The sequence below is a fragment of the Notechis scutatus genome, chromosome Z (assembly GCF_049901735.1).
Source record: "Notechis scutatus isolate UNSWTSFEM ecotype Mainland chromosome Z, rNotScu1.2, whole genome shotgun sequence".
Classification (NCBI taxonomy): domain Eukaryota; kingdom Metazoa; phylum Chordata; class Lepidosauria; order Squamata; family Elapidae; genus Notechis; species Notechis scutatus.
The window spans coordinates 93,494,027-93,511,681 of NC_142025.1; the positions used below are offsets into that span (position 1 = coordinate 93,494,027).

Here is a 17,655-nt window from a genome sequence, read left to right on the forward strand (position 1 = left end):
TTACCCAGGCTTCAATTTGTTTATCGATGCCTGGCCACCACGCGTAGCTTCGAGCGAGAGCCTTCATGCGGACGATGCCCGGATGTCCTTCGTGCAGGGTTTGCAACACGAGTCGCTGTAGTCTCTCTGGCACGACGACTCTATCTCCCCATAGGATGCATGGGAGATAGTTCCGTTTGCCGGTGCTTGAACGGCGCAAAAATGGCGGGGATTTCTTTGACTGGCCACCCACGTTCGACCCAACTGAGGACTTTTGCGAGGATAGAGTCTCGTTTTGTGCCAGCAGCGATATCTCTTGCCGTTAGTGGCGGCGAGTTGAGGGTTTCAATTTGTAGCGTGGTGAGGGTTGGAGCTGGGTCGCTGACGGTTTCCGGGAGTGGGGAACGGCTCAAAGCGTCAGCGTGGGGAATGGCTTTCCCCGGTCGATGCTGCAGTACGTAGTTGTAGGTTGCTAGGAATTCTGACCAGCGAGTCATTCTAGGCGATAATATATGCGGGGTTGGTTTATCACCTGCTAAAATGCCAAGTAAAGGCTTGTGGTCTGTAATTAGAGTAAAGGGCCGCCCGTACACATATTCGTGGAATCGCTTCACGGCCGATACAATAGCAAGAGCCTCTTTGTCGAGTTGGCTATAGTTCCGTTCAGCCTTCGATGTCCGCGAAAAGTACGCAATGGGGGCTTCATGCCCGTTTGGTAACACGTGACTCAAAATGGCTCCAACCCCAAATGGTGATGCGTCGCACGTAATATTTAATGGCAAAGTCTCGTTGTACTGCATTAGAACAGCATCGGATGTTAATAAGTCTTTTACTTTTTGAAAAGAGCGTTCTTCTCGATGTCCCCAGACCCAGGTGGCTTTCTTGTCGAGAAGTCTATGTAGGGGCTCAGCTACGGTCGTCTTCTGGGACAAGAAGATGTTGTAAAAGTTAATAAGTCCCAGGAAAGCCTGGAGATCAGTCTTATTTTTAGGTCTTGGGGCGTTCTTGATTGCCCTGAGTTTGTTCTCGGTAGGGTGAATACCGTGTTTATCGAGGAGGTATCCGGGGAACTCTACCCTTTCAGTGCATAGTTGACATTTATTTTTTTTAACCTTGAGACCGGCGTCCTTAAATCTATGTAAAACCAATCTGAGACGCCTTTCAAGCTCTTGTCTATTTGGGGCAGCAATTAACACGTCATCGAAGTATGGTACAACCCCTTTTATTCCTTGTAAAAGTCTCTCCATTAGACTCTGAAATATCCCGGGGGCTACACTCACTCCGAACTGGAGTCTGTTGCATTTAAAGGCACCTCGGTGGGTAACGATAGTCTGTGCCTCTGCGGTTTCCGCATCAACAGGTAGTTGTTGATACGCTTGCGCTAAGTCTAACTTTGCGAAGATCTTCCCACCGCCCAGGGAGTGGAGAAGATGTTGAACCACCGGCACCGGATAAGCGCTCTGTTGGAGTGCGTGGTTCAGAGTGGCGCGGTAGTCTCCACAAATTCTGATCGACCCATCCGGTTTGATGGGGGTTACGATTGGGGTTTCCCAACGGGCATGGTCAATAGGCTCCAACACCCCTTGGGCTATTAACTTATCAAGTTGCTCGTCAATCTTGGGTTTAAGGGCGAATGGCACCCGACGAGGCTTAAGGCGGATAGGGGCTATTTCTGGATTGAGGCTAAATGATATAGGGGTCCCCTTGTACTTGCCTAAGTTGTCCGAAAACACGTCGTGGAATTCCTGGACGATGCTCTCTTCCCAATCGTCGCTTCCGGCCTGGTGAATGCCGGCCACCTCGATCCCGAGTGGGGCGAACCACTGTAGGCCCAGCAAGCTGGGTCAATCACCATCGACGACAGTTAATGGGAGCAATACGGCACGATTCTTAAAAGATACTTGGACTTGACTCACTCCTACGACTGGGATCGTGTTCCCCTGGTAATCTCTGAGGATGATTTTCTGTGTCCTGAGGTCTTGACAACGGATGGCGGGGATCAGCTGTTTAAGAGTCTTCCAGGAAACCACCGAGAGGGACGATCCGGAGTCAACTTCCATTAGGCAAGGTTTGTTCTCGATGGCCACTTCCACTCGGATCTTTTGTTTGTCTAATGACGAAGCGTGGCCGATAATAATAGTCTGGTGTGTCTCTTCTCGTCGTGCTGGAAGAGCAGATGTTTTGCTGCTGTAGGCATGGTTGTTCCATTGGTTATTCAAACGATCCCGGTTTGCAGGGAGGTTCCCTGTGGTTTGGCGGAGGTTGTTCTCCTTTCTGTTTGTGTTGGATTCCCTCTTGCTTCTGCAGACCCGTGCGATGTGGCCTCTTTTCCCACAGGAACGGCAGATTGCGTCGAGGAATCTGCAACCGGATCGTGGATGGTTTCCCCCACAACCCGCACATGGGCGCTGAAGTTTTAGCGTTTGTTGATCTCGTTCGGTCCGAAGTCTGTTAACCTCTTCTTCATCACTCTCGGATTGGGACTCGAGGTCCTCATGGTGCGCTGTTGCTGAATGTCTTTCTAGTTGAGACGAGGCTTCACGGTGCGTTGGTGCGGTGCATTTGAGCGGCCGACTTCTTGGTTGCCTCTGCTGCAGTAGCGTCAGCAATGGCATCTGCAAGATCGATGTCCCCTTTTGCCATGATCTTGCTCTGTACTGTGTGATCATCTAATCCCAGAATTATGCGGTCTCGCATAGCTTCTTCTAGGTCTGAAAAACCACAGAGGCCTCCCAGGTTTCTAAGGTCAGCGATGAAGTCTGCAATACTTTCACCCTTCCGCTGGTCCCGTTGATAAAATTCGTGTCTCCGGACCAACATTGGTATGGCGGGGGCATAGTGAGCCCGTAGGATAGGCTCGAGGTTGTCCCAATCCATTGCTGTCACCTCAGCCGGTTTCGCGAGCGCCTTCGCCATTCTAAAAACGGCTGGTCCACAATGGGTCAAGAACACCGCCCGCTTCTTTCCGGCTGTTGCGTCTTTCAAATTGTTGGTTTCTAGAAACATTTGAAACCGATCCATATACGACTCCCAGTCTTCCTTTTCCAGGTCAAAAGGAGCGGGTGGTATAGCGCCACCTCACATCCTGCCGATGTAGATGCGCTCTCAGCCACGTGCTTCGGTTGGTGCTCTGTAGGGTTTAGTCAGCTCTATTGTCTCCGCATCCCATCCTCGTCGCCAGTGTTAAGTTTGAGGCATGGGTTTAATGAACGGAGACCAGACTGTAAACCGTGAACTTCAGCTCTTTATTCACAAGCATAACAGAGACAAAAAAAACAACCAACTAGCAGTCACTCTTTTATAGAGTAAGCTGCTATCCGGATAACCAATGGGTAGTGTTATAGCGTTTGAATCTTGGCGCGGCCTGCCAACAGCCAGTCAGATTGCTCGGAATGAACCAATCATAACTTGCTATTATATGGGCCAATAGGACGTGCAGGATTACGATCCTGCTAGGCAAATGAATCTTTATTAATTCTATTTCTTTAGTTTACAACAGAATGAATGCTGGTTTTTATAGGCTAAATAGAGATTATGATACAAGTTAATTATAGACTCACCCAAACTACTGCTCGGTACTTCTGATGATTTGAACCCCACTTCCTTTTGTTTCCTAGAACATAAATTCTGTATTAAATTATGCATTTATTTTGCATCGGAGCCAATACATGCCCATAGATATTTCTAACTGGGAAAAAAATTAAAACTTTACCAAGAGATTGTAATTAATTGTGGGATTGATTTGCTCAAATGTTGAGATTTGCTCCATTTTAAAATTATTTTCTTTTTCAAAACTTGCACCACTGCCCCCAAAATAAAAACAATGCAATAATAGTGCATGGCTTAGGAGGATCTACTGGTCCTCCGGTAGGACTGATCTATAGGGCCTCTCGCAGCCTTAGGGAAGATTGGTCAACTGTACGTCCAGTATGCCAAGGAGGTATCTAACTGCCTTCTGAAGTGTAAGAGCTTGCTGGGTTCACCTGTTGTAACGTCTCCCTCGTTGGTACATCTGGCAGTAAAGTCCTTTTAAAATTTCTGACTGACCTCACATGGATGAGAAAGTTCCAACCAAGAGCGAATGTGGCCTGGGGGCCTTATAATGCCTAGGTCTAATGTAGATCGTACAAGTCAAAAAGTGCAAGTAACCTGACCTTGTACATAAGGCAGTTTTATTAACTTTTTTTTTTTTTTAAAGAAAAAAGTATTTCTGATCTTGTCAGTATTTCTATGTAAGAACCACCCCCCCCCCGCCATGAAATATAACGAATCTGTGCAAAAACTATTTTCTCAATTCTGACTAACTTTAAAATCCAGGCAAATATTTTTTAAGAAACAGTCAAAATAGGAGAATCACATCTACATTCTGGAGAAACTTACGCAGGAATAGCCTTTGGTTTTATTATATCTTTCAAATAGGCTTCAGCCAAAGCACCTTCATCCGTATCTGAATTAGAATCCTGCATACATGTTGCTTTTGCCAAATATAATAGAAAAAGAAAAGATCAGCTGCAGCCCAAAAATGTGAGACGAAGGAAGGCTAAGCAACAATATAGGTAGTCCACAATTTACCACAGTTCATTTAGTGACCATTCAGTTACAATTGCACTGAAAAAAAGTGACATGGTCATTTTTCACACCTACGATTGTAATGCCCTCTTGATCATGTGTTTACAACAAAAAGTTACAACAGCACTAAAAAAAAGTGACTTATGACTGTATTTCATACTTATTGCAGCATCCTATAGTCATGTGGTCAAAATTCAGGTGCTTGGCAACTAATATTTGCAATGTCACTTTGTTATGTGATTCCCTTTTGTGACCTTCTGACAAGCAAAGTCAATGGGGTAGCCAGATTCATTAAAAACCCATGTTACTAAATTAATAACTGCAGTAACAACTACACTTAACAAATATGGCAAGAAAGATAATAAAATAGAGAAAAATCCACTTAACTATCTCACTTAGTAACAAAAACTTTGGGCTCAGTTGTGGCCATAAGTTGAGGACTACCTGTATTTTGAACCAATCCGTAATCTTTATATTGTTTAAACTAAGATAATCCATGATGACTACTACAACTACAGAAGCCTTGTTACAACATTAGTTATACACAGCAGACATCTTACAGACTCAGTTGTGTAGCATAATACCTAGGGTAGGACCTTGCATTAAAAATGGGAATGGGGTGAGGAATGAATGCTGGTTTTTATAGGCTAAACAGAGATTATGTTACAAGTGAATTATAGACTCACCCAAACTACTGCTCGGTACTTCTGATGATTTGAACCCCACTTCCTTTTGTTTCCTAGAACATAAATTCTGTATTAAATTATGCATTTATTTTGCATCGGAGCCAATACATGCCCATAGATATTTCTAACTTGGAAAAAAATTAAAACTTTACCAAGAGATTGTAATTAATTGTGGGATTGATTTGCTCAAATGTTGAGATTTGCTCCATTTTAAAATTATTTTCTTTTTCAAAACTTGCACCACTGCCCCCAAAATAAAAGCAATGCAATAATAGTGCATGGCTTAGGAGGATCTACTGGTCCTCCGGTAGGACTGATCTATAGGGCCTCTCGCAGCCTTAGGGAAGATTGGTCAACTGTACGTCCAGTATGCCAAGGAGGTATCTAACTGCCTTCTGAAGTGTAAGAGCTTGCTGGGTTCACCTATTGTAACGTCTCCCTTGTTGGTACATCTGGCAGTAAAGGCCTTTTAAAATTTCTGACTGACCTCACATGGATGAGAAAGTTCCAACCAAGAGCGAATGTGGCCTGGGGGCCTTATAATGCCTAGGTCTAATGTAGATCGTACAAGTCAAAAAGTGCAAGTAACCTGACCTTGTACATAAGGCAGTTTTATTAACTTTTTTTTTTTTTTTTTTAAGAAAAAAGTATTTCTGATCTTGTCAGTATTTCTATGTAAGAACCACCCCCCACCCCACCCACCCCGCCATGAAATATAACGAATCTGTGCAAAAACTATTTTCTCAATTCTGACTAATTTTAAAATCCAGGCAAATATTTTTTAAGAAACAGTCAAAATAGGAGAATCACATCTACATTCTGGAGAAACTTACGCAGGAATAGCCTTTGGTTTTATTATATCTTTCAAATAGGCTTCAGCCAAAGCACCTTCATCCGTATCTGAATTAGAATCCTGCATACATGTTGCTTTTGCCAAATATAATAGAAAAAGAAAAGATCAGCTGCAGCCCAAAAATGTGAGACGAAGGAAGGCTAAGCAACAATATAGGTAGTCCACAATTTACCACAGTTCATTTAGTGACCATTCAGTTACAATTGCACTGAAAAAAGGTGACATGGTCATTTTTCACACCTACGATTGTAATGCCCTCTTGATCATGTGATCAAAGTTCAGTTGCTTTACAACTGGTTCATACTTATGACGATTGCAGTGTTCCGGGATCATATGATCAGCTTTTGTGAGCTTCTAACAAGCAAACTCAAGTGAACCCAGGTTCACTTAACAACCACTTAACAACGTAAGTTAATAACTGTGGCAAGAAAGATTATAAAATGGGGTGAAACTCATTTAACCAATTTTTGGCTTAGCAACATAAATTTTGGGCTAAATTGTGGTCGTACGTTGAGGACTAGCTATATATCCTTAAGCAATAGGAAATATAGAGAATGAGGGAAATGTTTTGTTCCAATCACAGCATAAACAATTGCATTGTGAAACTTTTACTGAACTGTTTAGCCATCCATAGTTTGAAATTATAAAAACAAAATCTGGACAGGATAAGTAAATCAAAGCTGATGTACCTAGTCTTCACTCTCCATTCCACTTTCCAAATCAATTTATTCCATTGGTGAGCTGGGACACCCCCTTTATCTATTTAGTTGCTGTTGCCTTTAGCTTTCTCCCATTCTCTCTCTTTCCGCCCCACTTTTATCTGGACCACAAATAGCTGTTTGTGCATGGATCAAAACAGCTGTGCTTTAATTCAAGCATAGGACGCCTAGAAACCTTGTACAGTTTAATTTCTGCATGCAACATTTTGTATAACCTTACTAGGAGCTGTGGATTAGAATGATTTTAAAAAATAAATAATCTTCTTTCACAAAGGTTCCACTTCATGTTTGAGGTTATTTACAGCAAAAATGCTTTAGAACAGGGTTGTCAAATTTGATTTCATTGAGAGCTGCATTGACCTGGAGGGGTGGGGTGTGTGGTCAGATCAACACCACTCGTATCAGGGGGCCTGTGTGCCCGAGTGCTCTGCCAGCAAAAACGGGCTCCCGAGCTCCATTTTAGGCTGTGATGGCCTCCTGCAACCCTCTGCCAGCGAAAATAGAGTCGGGAGGGCTGCACACAGCCCTATTTTTGCTGGGTGAGATCTAAGCACCCCCGGGCCTTGAGTTTGACATCCCTGCTTTAGAAAGTTACCACTCAAGTTAAGATTCTGCATGCAACAAGCTAATCTTAAATTCTTTGAAAATGTACCTGTCACTTGGTGGTGTTGCGCATAAGAATCAAGCTCAGAGTCATTAGAGCCATTTCCATTTTCTGAGTCAGACCAAGGATTTACTGTCATTGCTTTTTTTATTGGCTTATTGGACTGTGTCTTGACACCTGAAATTTAGCAGACTTGTTGGACCACTTATAACCCAGGCCACAGAAAACATAAACTCGCAGGGAAATTTGATTCCTGCTAAAAAAATTTTTTTTACCTGACTCCATTTTCAGTCTCTTCATCAATCTTTGTTTAAGATTCGTTGGTTCCTTGGTGGTCCCTGGGAGATCTTGATTCTCATCAAGCTCAATTTTTTCAGTCTATAGATCAGCAAATGTGAAAGAGAGTTTATCATTACTGGGGATAGGTGAAAGAAAGTTATGAAACTAGTGAAGAAAACTGAATACATATACCCCTCCCAAGACTGTTTACCTTGATTTTTCTTTTTAATTTCTTCTCTGCCTCCAATTTCATCTCTTTGGTTATTCGAGGGATAACTCTCCTCCCTTGGGGAGAAGGGAGGATTTCCTGAAGCTGAAGGGTTTTTGCTTTTGCTTTCCCTCCTTTCCCTTTGCTGGGTTTGCCTGGGATTCCTAACATCTCATCCTGTTTTTCTTTTGCTTCTAACACCTAAAGTGTGGATAATAAAAACAAAAACTAATAGTTTGCAATGTTTGGATTTGCAAGTGTGAAATTTCACCAAAAGAAAATCATCTTATTTGAGGGTTAGGGTATTTCTGCTTTAGCATCAATCTGCAGTTCTACACAAATGGAAGAGAAGAATTCTATATTCAAATCTGAAATAGGTAGCAATCTTTGCATGCATTAATAGAGCTCATGTCACTGGAATTTCAGGGCTATGCGTACATCTGAGCTTTGATCGCTCTGTATGTTTGCTTTAAAACATACCAATAGTCACAACATTTCAGTCCCTCTTTTTAAATGCCAGCACCTTACCCAAATGAAGACACAGAACTATTGATAAGCAATGTTTCACTTAAACTGGAAGTTGACTGTATCTGGCCCCAAAATCCAAGTTTACCCACATCAAGTTCCTGAATGAAAGCAGCCATATCTTCTCTCCATAAGTCAGTAGGATTCCTCTGTTTCAGGTTTTCTAACTCTGTTTCCTAATAAAGCCAGCAAGAAACAGTTAAGTCCATATCTGACCTTTCAATACTATTGTACAAGTATTTTTTTTTTAAAAAAAACAACTCATCCACCTACTTTATTATCCCGCTGCTTACACATTTCATCCTTTTTTTCTTTTGTTAGGTACCAGAGGGGCATGTTCAGAAGGTAGTTAAAATCTGGCCCACTGGCTGCAGTCGATTCATTTTCTTTATCAGTATCTTCTTCTGCATTTTCATCAATGTCCTGACATGGCAGAAGAGAGATGTGACCAGGGTTAATAGCATAATATAGTACTTAGTACTTAGTACTTGTCCTTTCAAGGGGATCAGGAGATAATCCATTCCTTTCTCACAGTACTTTCCTTTGGGGTACCTACAGTACCTGCTTCAGAAAGCCAGTGTTTGGCATGAAGATCTATTTTCCACTATAATAATATGGAATTTTAAAGAGTTTTTTTTTCTAAATTATTGGCCCAAACCCTTAACAATTGAGTAATTAGAAAGAAGAGAATGAAAACCATACCTTCTGTTGAGATTCTTTCCATGCCTTTACTGGATCAGAATCATAACCCCTTTCAATGAGAACCTGTATTAATTCTTTCTTGGGCTTGTTCTCTAGAGAGGAAGACCACCAAGAACAAGATGAGCCAGCAGCCAAAATAAAGTCTCATATTTAGCACCAAGCTAAGAACATGTCAACTTGCTATGCCACAAACACAAAAGCCACACCAAAATTTTGGAATTACTCTTAATGGAAAACAGAAAAATAAATACCCATATGTTTAGCACTTCAAGCTGTACATTCAGTTTAAATTTTATTGTGTAGATTATTTAAGTTTTTTATTTCTAGAAAAGGAAGCTTAGAGGAAAGATGCCTGTCAGGGGAGATAATTCTTTGTTAGATGTTGGCTTTTATTCTGTCCATTCTAACCCAGAAAGGGAAGCTAGGAACTATTTCCGTAATACTTGTTCTACTTTTAATGGCTTGTAACAAAATCCTAACAGTGCTTACCTATCACTATTTTCCCTTCTATTTTTTCAAGGATGAAGCGAGCTTGGTTGTTTAGTTTTGCAGATTCTGCACCCAGCATGCCAGTGAGCCACTCTTTTCTTAAACCGTAATAACGCAGTCTGACTTGATAGAATTCGTCTAGAATATCCTCTGCAGTCTCATATTTTTTAAGGCAGCCTGCATGGTCAAAAAGTACCTGAAACAAAGAGTAAGGTACCACAGATCTATAGATAGCAGGGCTGTGATCATGCATTTAAAAGCCGGATACAATTCCTTTAATGATTCCATGCAGAACATTACATTACATGGTCTAATCCTACTCACCTCCATTTCTCACTATGGTATTTTGATACTTTAAAGGAATTGTACATGCCTGGTTTCTAAAACAGGCCCTTACTTACAATCAAGTGCAAATCTCTCTCAAAGTGGCAAGAGCAAAAAAGCTTTCAGAATTTGGGGGGGAAAAAGTAGCTCTTCCTAATGTAGCAGAAATCACATAAATGGCTAAAAAAAGTAACAAGACAGGCATGGTTAAATCTATTAGGAAAACTGATTTTCTATTTCTCTAGTCTTAACTGAGAATTTGGACTCTTTAAGATTTCAGTTAAAAACTAATGACTTGAAGATTTTTGTAGAAACCTTGCCACAAAAGGATTCTATTCTGAGACTCCGAGTCTTAGCTGAATGAATGGAAATGGCTCCCAGAAAGCATTATCCTTTGTTCTATAAGTTAGATTTAGGAGTGAACAACAGTTTAGTCAAATAAGTGATTAATAATTGATAATAATGTACACATATATATTAGATTGATAATGTGAGAATTTATACGAATGATAAGTGATGACTACAGAGAGGAAGAACAAAAGATTTGTAACCAACCGACACACTATATGCATGTAATTTGATGGTTTTATGTTTTGTTTTTGTAAGTCTGTCCTAAAAAAATAAAAGTCGTTTGGAAAAAAAAAAGAATTTATTTGTTTAAAAGATGTATATGGTCTGTATATGTGTGATTGTGCATGTAAGAGAGACAGACAGACAGATTCTCTAGGTATGCCTATCTTGCTACGAAAATGGAATTTTCTGAATTTTTACTTACCATATTGCTACAAGAAAGAGGACTTTGCAATTTGAAGACTTTATGTAGACCAATAGCCTCTGCCTCCACTAGTTTCTGTTCACTCATTGTTATGATGAATTTGACAGTGGTGTCCGTGTGGTACTCTTTATAGTCTGTTATGAGTGATGGAGTCTTCTCTGTGCCAGTCAGCATAGGCTCCAGAACCTGTTCTTTGTAAGTCTTTTGATAGATGGGAAGAAACAACATAAAATGATTTTATACTTTCCTTTGATTGGGGAGTTCAGAAACATATTTGTTATTAAGGCTCAGAGAGCATAGTACAAAAACAGAACATGCCTTACCTGTGTCCATGTCCGAACAGGAAGCTCTGAAATTTCAATGGTGGTTGAATTAAGAACAGATATCTCTCCATTGATAAGGAAATGATTTTGTCCTAGTTCATCTATTGTCCCCTTGAAGTTCTTGTAACTAGGAATCTAAAAATAGTAGAAGCTGAATTAAAATAAACCACCCTGAACATGTGTTTTGTTTGCATAATATAATCAGAATCCAAATTGATTAAGATAATTTCAACGAAGGTTCTGAAAATAGGAGTAAGAGGTTGTAGAGATAAGGTCATAAATGGTTTCATGAAAAGCAGTACAAAAATCTCCAGTATAGAGATAATATTTATTGACTTCATATTGTTTTCTTTTAAAGAAAGTGTCATTTCAAATGCTATATAGGCAATTTTTAAAAGAATTTCAATGGTATGCTTCTAAAGTCCAACTCGTAAAGAAAATCTAATTGTGTCTTTGTCCACACACCTGTGATTTTTTTTCCTCTTCTCTAAAATTACCAGATCATTTTTATTTAATTATTGATGTAATTTATTACCATTCTTAACGGCTCATCTCCATCAAGCATACGTCGAATGTTATTGACCACTTCTCGAATGTCATAATTAGGAACTTTACATGACCAGCCAGTCCCAATGCCTTCAGCACCATTGATCAGCACCATAGGAATGATTGGAATATACCAGTCAGGTTCAACTCGTTGGTTATCATCGTACAGAAATTTCAGCACGTTGTTATCCACTTCTGGGAAAGCCAATCGTGCCAAAGGACTAGGAAAAATAAGAAGCTTAAATTAAAATTGTGTTAAATAATTCTAGAAATAAGGAATAGGGTTATAGGGTCTTCGTTACAAGCGAAGAGAAATAAGGAAGAAAAGAAATAGCCAGAGGATGGCAAGGAAGTGAAGAAATGGCAATAACTTTCTGTAATCTCGACTTCCCTTTTTAAAGCCATAAGAGGGAAAAAAATGTAAAGGAGGGTTGGGGGGAAGGGGAGAACCCAATACCAGGAAAATTCTGCCTCTTGAAAGCCAACCCAGATGTAGTTTCTTCACTACCAGAGACAATGCACATGTTGACCACAGAGAAGAAAAGTTTAGCTTTCCTTTTGGACTCTTTTTTTATCGACAGAGAAGGAAATCTTGCTATATCTCTTTACGGCCCTATCAATGTATAGGTTCAAACACATATTCCCAATAAAGTACAATCATGTGATACAGAAATAATTTTATGTCATTTTATTTTATCATATTTATGTATTAAATTATTGTATTATATCCTATATCCTATAACTATATTTTATTCTACAACTATTGTATATAACCCTTCTCTCATTTCAAATTGTTTGTTTGGAATTTTATTGGCAATGTGTTTGAACCTGTACGTTGATATGGCCTATAGGCTAATCAATACACACACACACAGACACCAATATACATACACGCACACACGAAATTCAAACAAAACTTGGACCTAACGTGTTTTGTCTGTTAGATCCGAAGCTTTTAGATTATGGTTTGTTAAATGAAAAGTTTACTGCAAGTTCACTGCATTTAAATTAATAAACAAAGTAAATCTAAGATCTATAAATCTAAGTACATCTGAAAGATATTTCCATTTCAAGACAGCCTTTCTTGTTGGCTATATAGGAATAGTTCCAATACCATAGGAATACAGTACAAAATTCACTTGACTTATGACCACAACTGAATCTGAAATTTCTGTTGTTAAGCAAGACAATTAAGTGAATTTTGTACCATTTTACAACCTTTCTCGCCACAGTTAAGTGGTCCCCGGCCCACTGGTCCGCGAGAAAATTTTGGTGGTCCGCAGAGAAATGTCACCCCCAAAGCAATTAATCCAGACTGTGCGGGAACACAAGACTACGCCACCCACATGGGTCGTGGGAACACAAGGCTTGCGTCGCTTGCATTGCAAACAACATGAAGTAGTGAGGCGAGGGGGGGAAAGGGGCGGAGGGAGGGAATTTGCTCCACTCGCCCCACGCGCCTGGCCTGGCCACCGGGCTGCTTCTTTCCACTTCTGCTTCTGGCTGCACGCAAGGAAAGCAGCAAAAGTTTTTCTTCCTCTCCTCCCAAACTCTGCTAGAAATGAGTCTTTGGGACCCTGCAAGGCCTCCTGCTCCAAAGAGGCTGCTCCAAGATTCATTTCTGGCGGAGTTTGGGGGAGAGAAAGAAAGACTTCTGCTGCTTCTGCTGCTTTCCTTGCATGAAGCCAACTCTCTCCTCTCTCTCGCTGAGAACGGAGCTGGAGACGGTATCCTGTGATCCCAAATAAAGAACGATCGATTGGTCGGAAAACCGAGTGGGGTTTTCCTGCAGACTTTTTTTTGGATTTTCCCAGGTCTCTGCTGCTTTCTGCAGAGACGCTGGGAAAACGTTAGCAAGCCACCATCAGACAAAATTCATATTAGTGGTCCACAGGATTTAAAATTATGAGTTTGATTGTCCCTGAGGCCCAAAAGGTTGGCGACCTCTGGTTTAGTTAGTAACATGGTTAAGTGAATCTAGCTTCCCTATTGACTTTGCTTGTCAGAAAGTTGAACACATGCCTGACTGTCATAAATATGAGTCAGCTGTCAAGCATCTGAATTCTGATTATGTGACCATTGAGATGCTGCAATGATCATAATAGAGATATAAGTCACTTTTTAAAGTAACTTTGAATAATTACTAAATAAATTGTTGTAAGTTGATGACTTACTGTACACTAAGTTGGAAAGGAGTGCCTCAGTCAACTCTAAGAAAAGCAACCTGCTTCTACCAACCTGAGCATTGTAAAGATATATCTAGGGCTTGCAGCATCTTTTCCACCATGCAGCCTAGTTCCAAACTGACCAATGGGTTGAAGTAAGTTCAGGTTGTTGCTGCCCACAAAATTTTGAGCCAAATTAATAATAGTCATCATCAGTGAGGTCTGAAAAAAAATATCAGTGATGCATTACCACCAAAATCATCAAACATCAATAAAACGAACAAGCATTGGAAAGACAAGCTAATCACTAGCACTAGCCAAGAAAATCCAAAATCATTAGAAACTTCTACCTTTATTCCAAATAAACTCTGCTTCAACTATTGGCTAATTGACTTATGGTTTGGTAATTAAAGGAAACTCCATTTCCAAGCCTTGTTACTAGCTGCAGCATGTATGGACAACCTATGGCTTTCCAAAACTTGATGAACTTCAACTCCCAGTGGCCCTATGTCAATAGAGCAAATTATGAACATGCGGGGAACGTAACTTAGTCATATTTATAAAGTCCCAGATTGCTGATCACAGGGCTAGAAAATGAAAAATCACACACTTCTTGTAATAATTTCTAATATACTTACAAACTATTTTACTTGCTACTTTTTGAGATCCCTTTAATATTTCTCTTACCTCTCCATGGTGGTAAGAGGACATCTCTGCCACTGATCCAGCCAGCTGAGCTACTTTTACCTCCCGCTTGTCATTTCTTTTGAAGCATGTATATAAAACTTTCCTCTGACCTGGTTTCAGTCCTGAAAGAATCAGAGAAGCCATTAGTAATTACAACTTCTCTTCATAATGAGCCTTACCTAGCTAAGGCATTCTCAAAAGGACAAATCTTCCAAGTTAGATTATATATTAGTTTATTGGAAATATATCTGCCTTATATCAAGGCAATAAATATACATTTTCTGATGCATTAAATCCTGCTTCAAGCAAGAATGTTTAAGAATATAAAGCTTTATAAATGTTTACTTGTCAGTTACAAAACTTACCCACTTTGTGGTCTATCTCTTTCAAAAATTATGAACTATATTCAAAGTACATAAAATTTTGTTTAATTTGTAAAAAAAAAACCACCTTACCATCAATTAATGATGGAATGGATCGCTCATTATCAGAATTTGAGAACAGCACAAGTTCCTTGTTGATAAAATCATTGTAGGTCAGATAATTTGTAGTTTTCCCATATAGGTAATCCTAAAGAAGGCAAGGCAATTTAAGATACATCCTTAAAATAGTATCCAAGTGCTTTCTTCAACAGAGATATTACCATTTCTAGCGGCTTGCCTTAAAAAAAAAAAAAGCGAACACAGGATTTTTTCACTTGGACCACACATGGCTAGATGTGAAATGATAACCTTTCAACTTGGACCACACATTGCTGGATGCCCTCTTGTGGCATAAGGTTGATAAAGAATGCATATGCATCAGTTGTCTTTGATGGAATCTGTTATTTCATTAATATACATAAAACTGCCTCGATCAAACCTTAGTAATTGGTGTGTGAAAAAGTTTTCATTTAGGAAACATCAAACTTAAAATAAACTATATTGACTGCAGTGGAAATATGTTGAGCCTGAAATCCTTTTAGTGAGCCTGAAACTGGTTGACATTAGCTCAGAAATGTTAAAAATATCAAATATTTATATGTTTCTTATTACTAATTGTTTCTCAACTGTTGCCAAATGTTTAGTGACAGTCAAAGGTAGAGACATCCCACTAATGCTAAAATAATAAAAAGAAACCACCAGACTATTTGTATCCTAAATTTAATAGACAATTCTCACTGTTCACAAGTTCTATGTATATTATTCTGCCTCAAATTATTCAGAAGAAATCCCGTTTTATTTTGAAGGCAACTTACATCTGGCAGACCAAGAAGCTTCCGTTCCCTTCGGTCTTCCATGAAGTTTGTCAGCCACTCCTTTCGATCGTCAACCTTTTTTTTACTAAAGGCCTAGAATGAACAAAAATTTTACTAAACAATACTTACACTGCCAAGTGCTTAATTAAATCACAGTTTTGATAAATAAGAAGGAATCAAGATGTCAAAAAGCAGCAATTGCTGTAAAGAGCTCCTCTGAAAAAGTATTTATCACTGTAGTTTTAATCTCTACACATCTGCTGCCTTATTAAAAGCGTCAACTCGACTAGAAAAAGCTGAGAAAATTCCAGGACATGAATGAACATCAAAGAAAATAGAAGGAAGAGAGATCATACACATTCTGCAACACAAGCTAGATCCAAACCCACAAAAAGTTGAACCTACCTAAGGAATAGATAGCCAACAAATATTCTGATTCCCTCCAATGCTTCCTTGGATATGATGGGTTAGAGGTGGATTTACAAGCAGAGATGAAAAGTCAACAGCTTATAGATCTCTCTTAAATGGAAGGGAAATCGCCACCCTCCAAACACATTGCTGTAATATGCTCTGCGGCCGCAGTTTAATACAGGATGATGTGCGTTATCAACCTGATAAACTTAAAAGAATAAAATTTAAACTAAGTCTGCTGACGGCACAAACGGTTCTCTCTATCTTTGACTTGTCCATAATTAAAATCAACTCCTTAAAAGAGGAGTTGGAAAACATTGAGAACCAGCCAAATAACAACTCTACCAAAGCACATATCTCCTGTACTACGCATGCCACAAAAACACCAGCTGAAAAGCCAAGGACAACCTTATCCCTACACCAAGGAAAAGGGAAATCAGAGTTGACCGCTGCTGTGGGAAAGAATGGGAAACAAATTCTCAGTGGGCATGTAACCAAGAGAGAGAGCCATTTAAACAGCAAATGCTATCTGCAGCCTAAACAATCCACCTTACAAATATTAAATAAACAAAGGTGAATGGGAACAAAGAGTTTAACAATTCTCTTGCGAGGAGTATCTGACTGATTTACAGCAGGCTGACTGACTTCCACTTAGCAGAGGCCAAGAACAAATTCTACATACATTTGGGCAACCCGCAACTCCTAGTTTTTAAAATGAGACCTTTAAACTCCTTGTGCCTTTTTGGTATTCTTTTTGCTTTCAAAAGTACCTGGAGGCTATAGGGATCTGGATAGGAACAACAGGCTTCAGCTGAACACTAGCCAAACAGAGTGAACTATGGGTGCGAGGGACCTCATGATCCAGTTATTTATCATCTTTACTTCTGGATGGGTCTGCACTGCAGTATGTATCTGTGGGTTCTCCTGGACTCACAACTCCTGCTCAAAGAGCAGGTGAGTTATGGCTAAGAGAGCCTTTGTGCAAGTTGTGCACAAGTTACACCTTACCTCGATTCATGCCCTGGTCATCCCTTGATTGGATTAATGCAATGTGATCTACATGGGGCTGGATTATCTGGAAAGCCAGAGAGCTGGCGCAGAATGCAGTAGCGTAATTCTGAGGGCTCCTAAGTGGCACATATAACACCAAGTTGTGGATTGCCCGTTTGCTTTCAGGTCCAATTCAAGGTGTTGTTTATTACCCTTAAAATTCTATATGGGATAGGTTCAATGTATGAGGAGCTGTCTCATGCCAAGGGATTAGCCAGTCCCATTTGTGCCAGCGGAAGAGGCCAGCTGTAGACCCTGTCTGCTAAGGAATTCAAGTGAGTGGGGCCAAGGAGAGCAGCTTTTTCTGATCCTGGTCCCGATCCTGTGGCAAGAACTGCTCCTACCCTTTTGGCCTTCTGGAAAAGTACAGACAATCCTCAATTTACGACCACAATTGAGGCTAAAATTTCTGTTGCTAAGCAAGGTAGTTGTTAACTGAATTTTGCCCCATTTTGTGATCTTTCTTGCCATAGTTAAGTGAATCGCTGCAGTTATTGTTAGTAACACGATTACGTGAACACGAT

The 17,655-nt window shown here is 40.0% G+C and overlaps 2 protein-coding genes across 2 annotated transcripts in view; both read right to left on the reverse strand.

The window, feature by feature from the left end:
- The window catches only part of LOC113424374 (uncharacterized), a 103,046-nt gene that overhangs the window by 29,067 nt on the left and 56,324 nt on the right, over positions 1–17,655 (reverse strand). The window lies entirely within an intron of this gene.
- LOC113430565 (DNA topoisomerase 2-alpha-like) overlaps positions 1–17,655 on the reverse strand; it is a 55,635-nt gene that overhangs the window by 5,923 nt on the left and 32,057 nt on the right. Inside the window, exons 13-25 of the mRNA XM_087945895.1 lie at positions 15,671–15,763; positions 14,889–15,003; positions 14,434–14,555; positions 13,820–13,968; positions 11,571–11,802; positions 11,036–11,170; positions 10,713–10,913; positions 9,614–9,809; positions 9,125–9,216; positions 8,696–8,845; positions 8,515–8,598; positions 7,901–8,098; positions 7,686–7,788 (exon numbers count right to left, since the gene is read on the reverse strand). Coding sequence (XP_087802021.1) covers positions 7,686–7,788; positions 7,901–8,098; positions 8,515–8,598; positions 8,696–8,845; positions 9,125–9,216; positions 9,614–9,809; positions 10,713–10,913; positions 11,036–11,170; positions 11,571–11,802; positions 13,820–13,968; positions 14,434–14,555; positions 14,889–15,003; positions 15,671–15,763 — 1,870 coding nt within the window. The remainder of the gene's footprint in view (positions 1–7,685; positions 7,789–7,900; positions 8,099–8,514; positions 8,599–8,695; positions 8,846–9,124; positions 9,217–9,613; positions 9,810–10,712; positions 10,914–11,035; positions 11,171–11,570; positions 11,803–13,819; positions 13,969–14,433; positions 14,556–14,888; positions 15,004–15,670; positions 15,764–17,655) is intronic.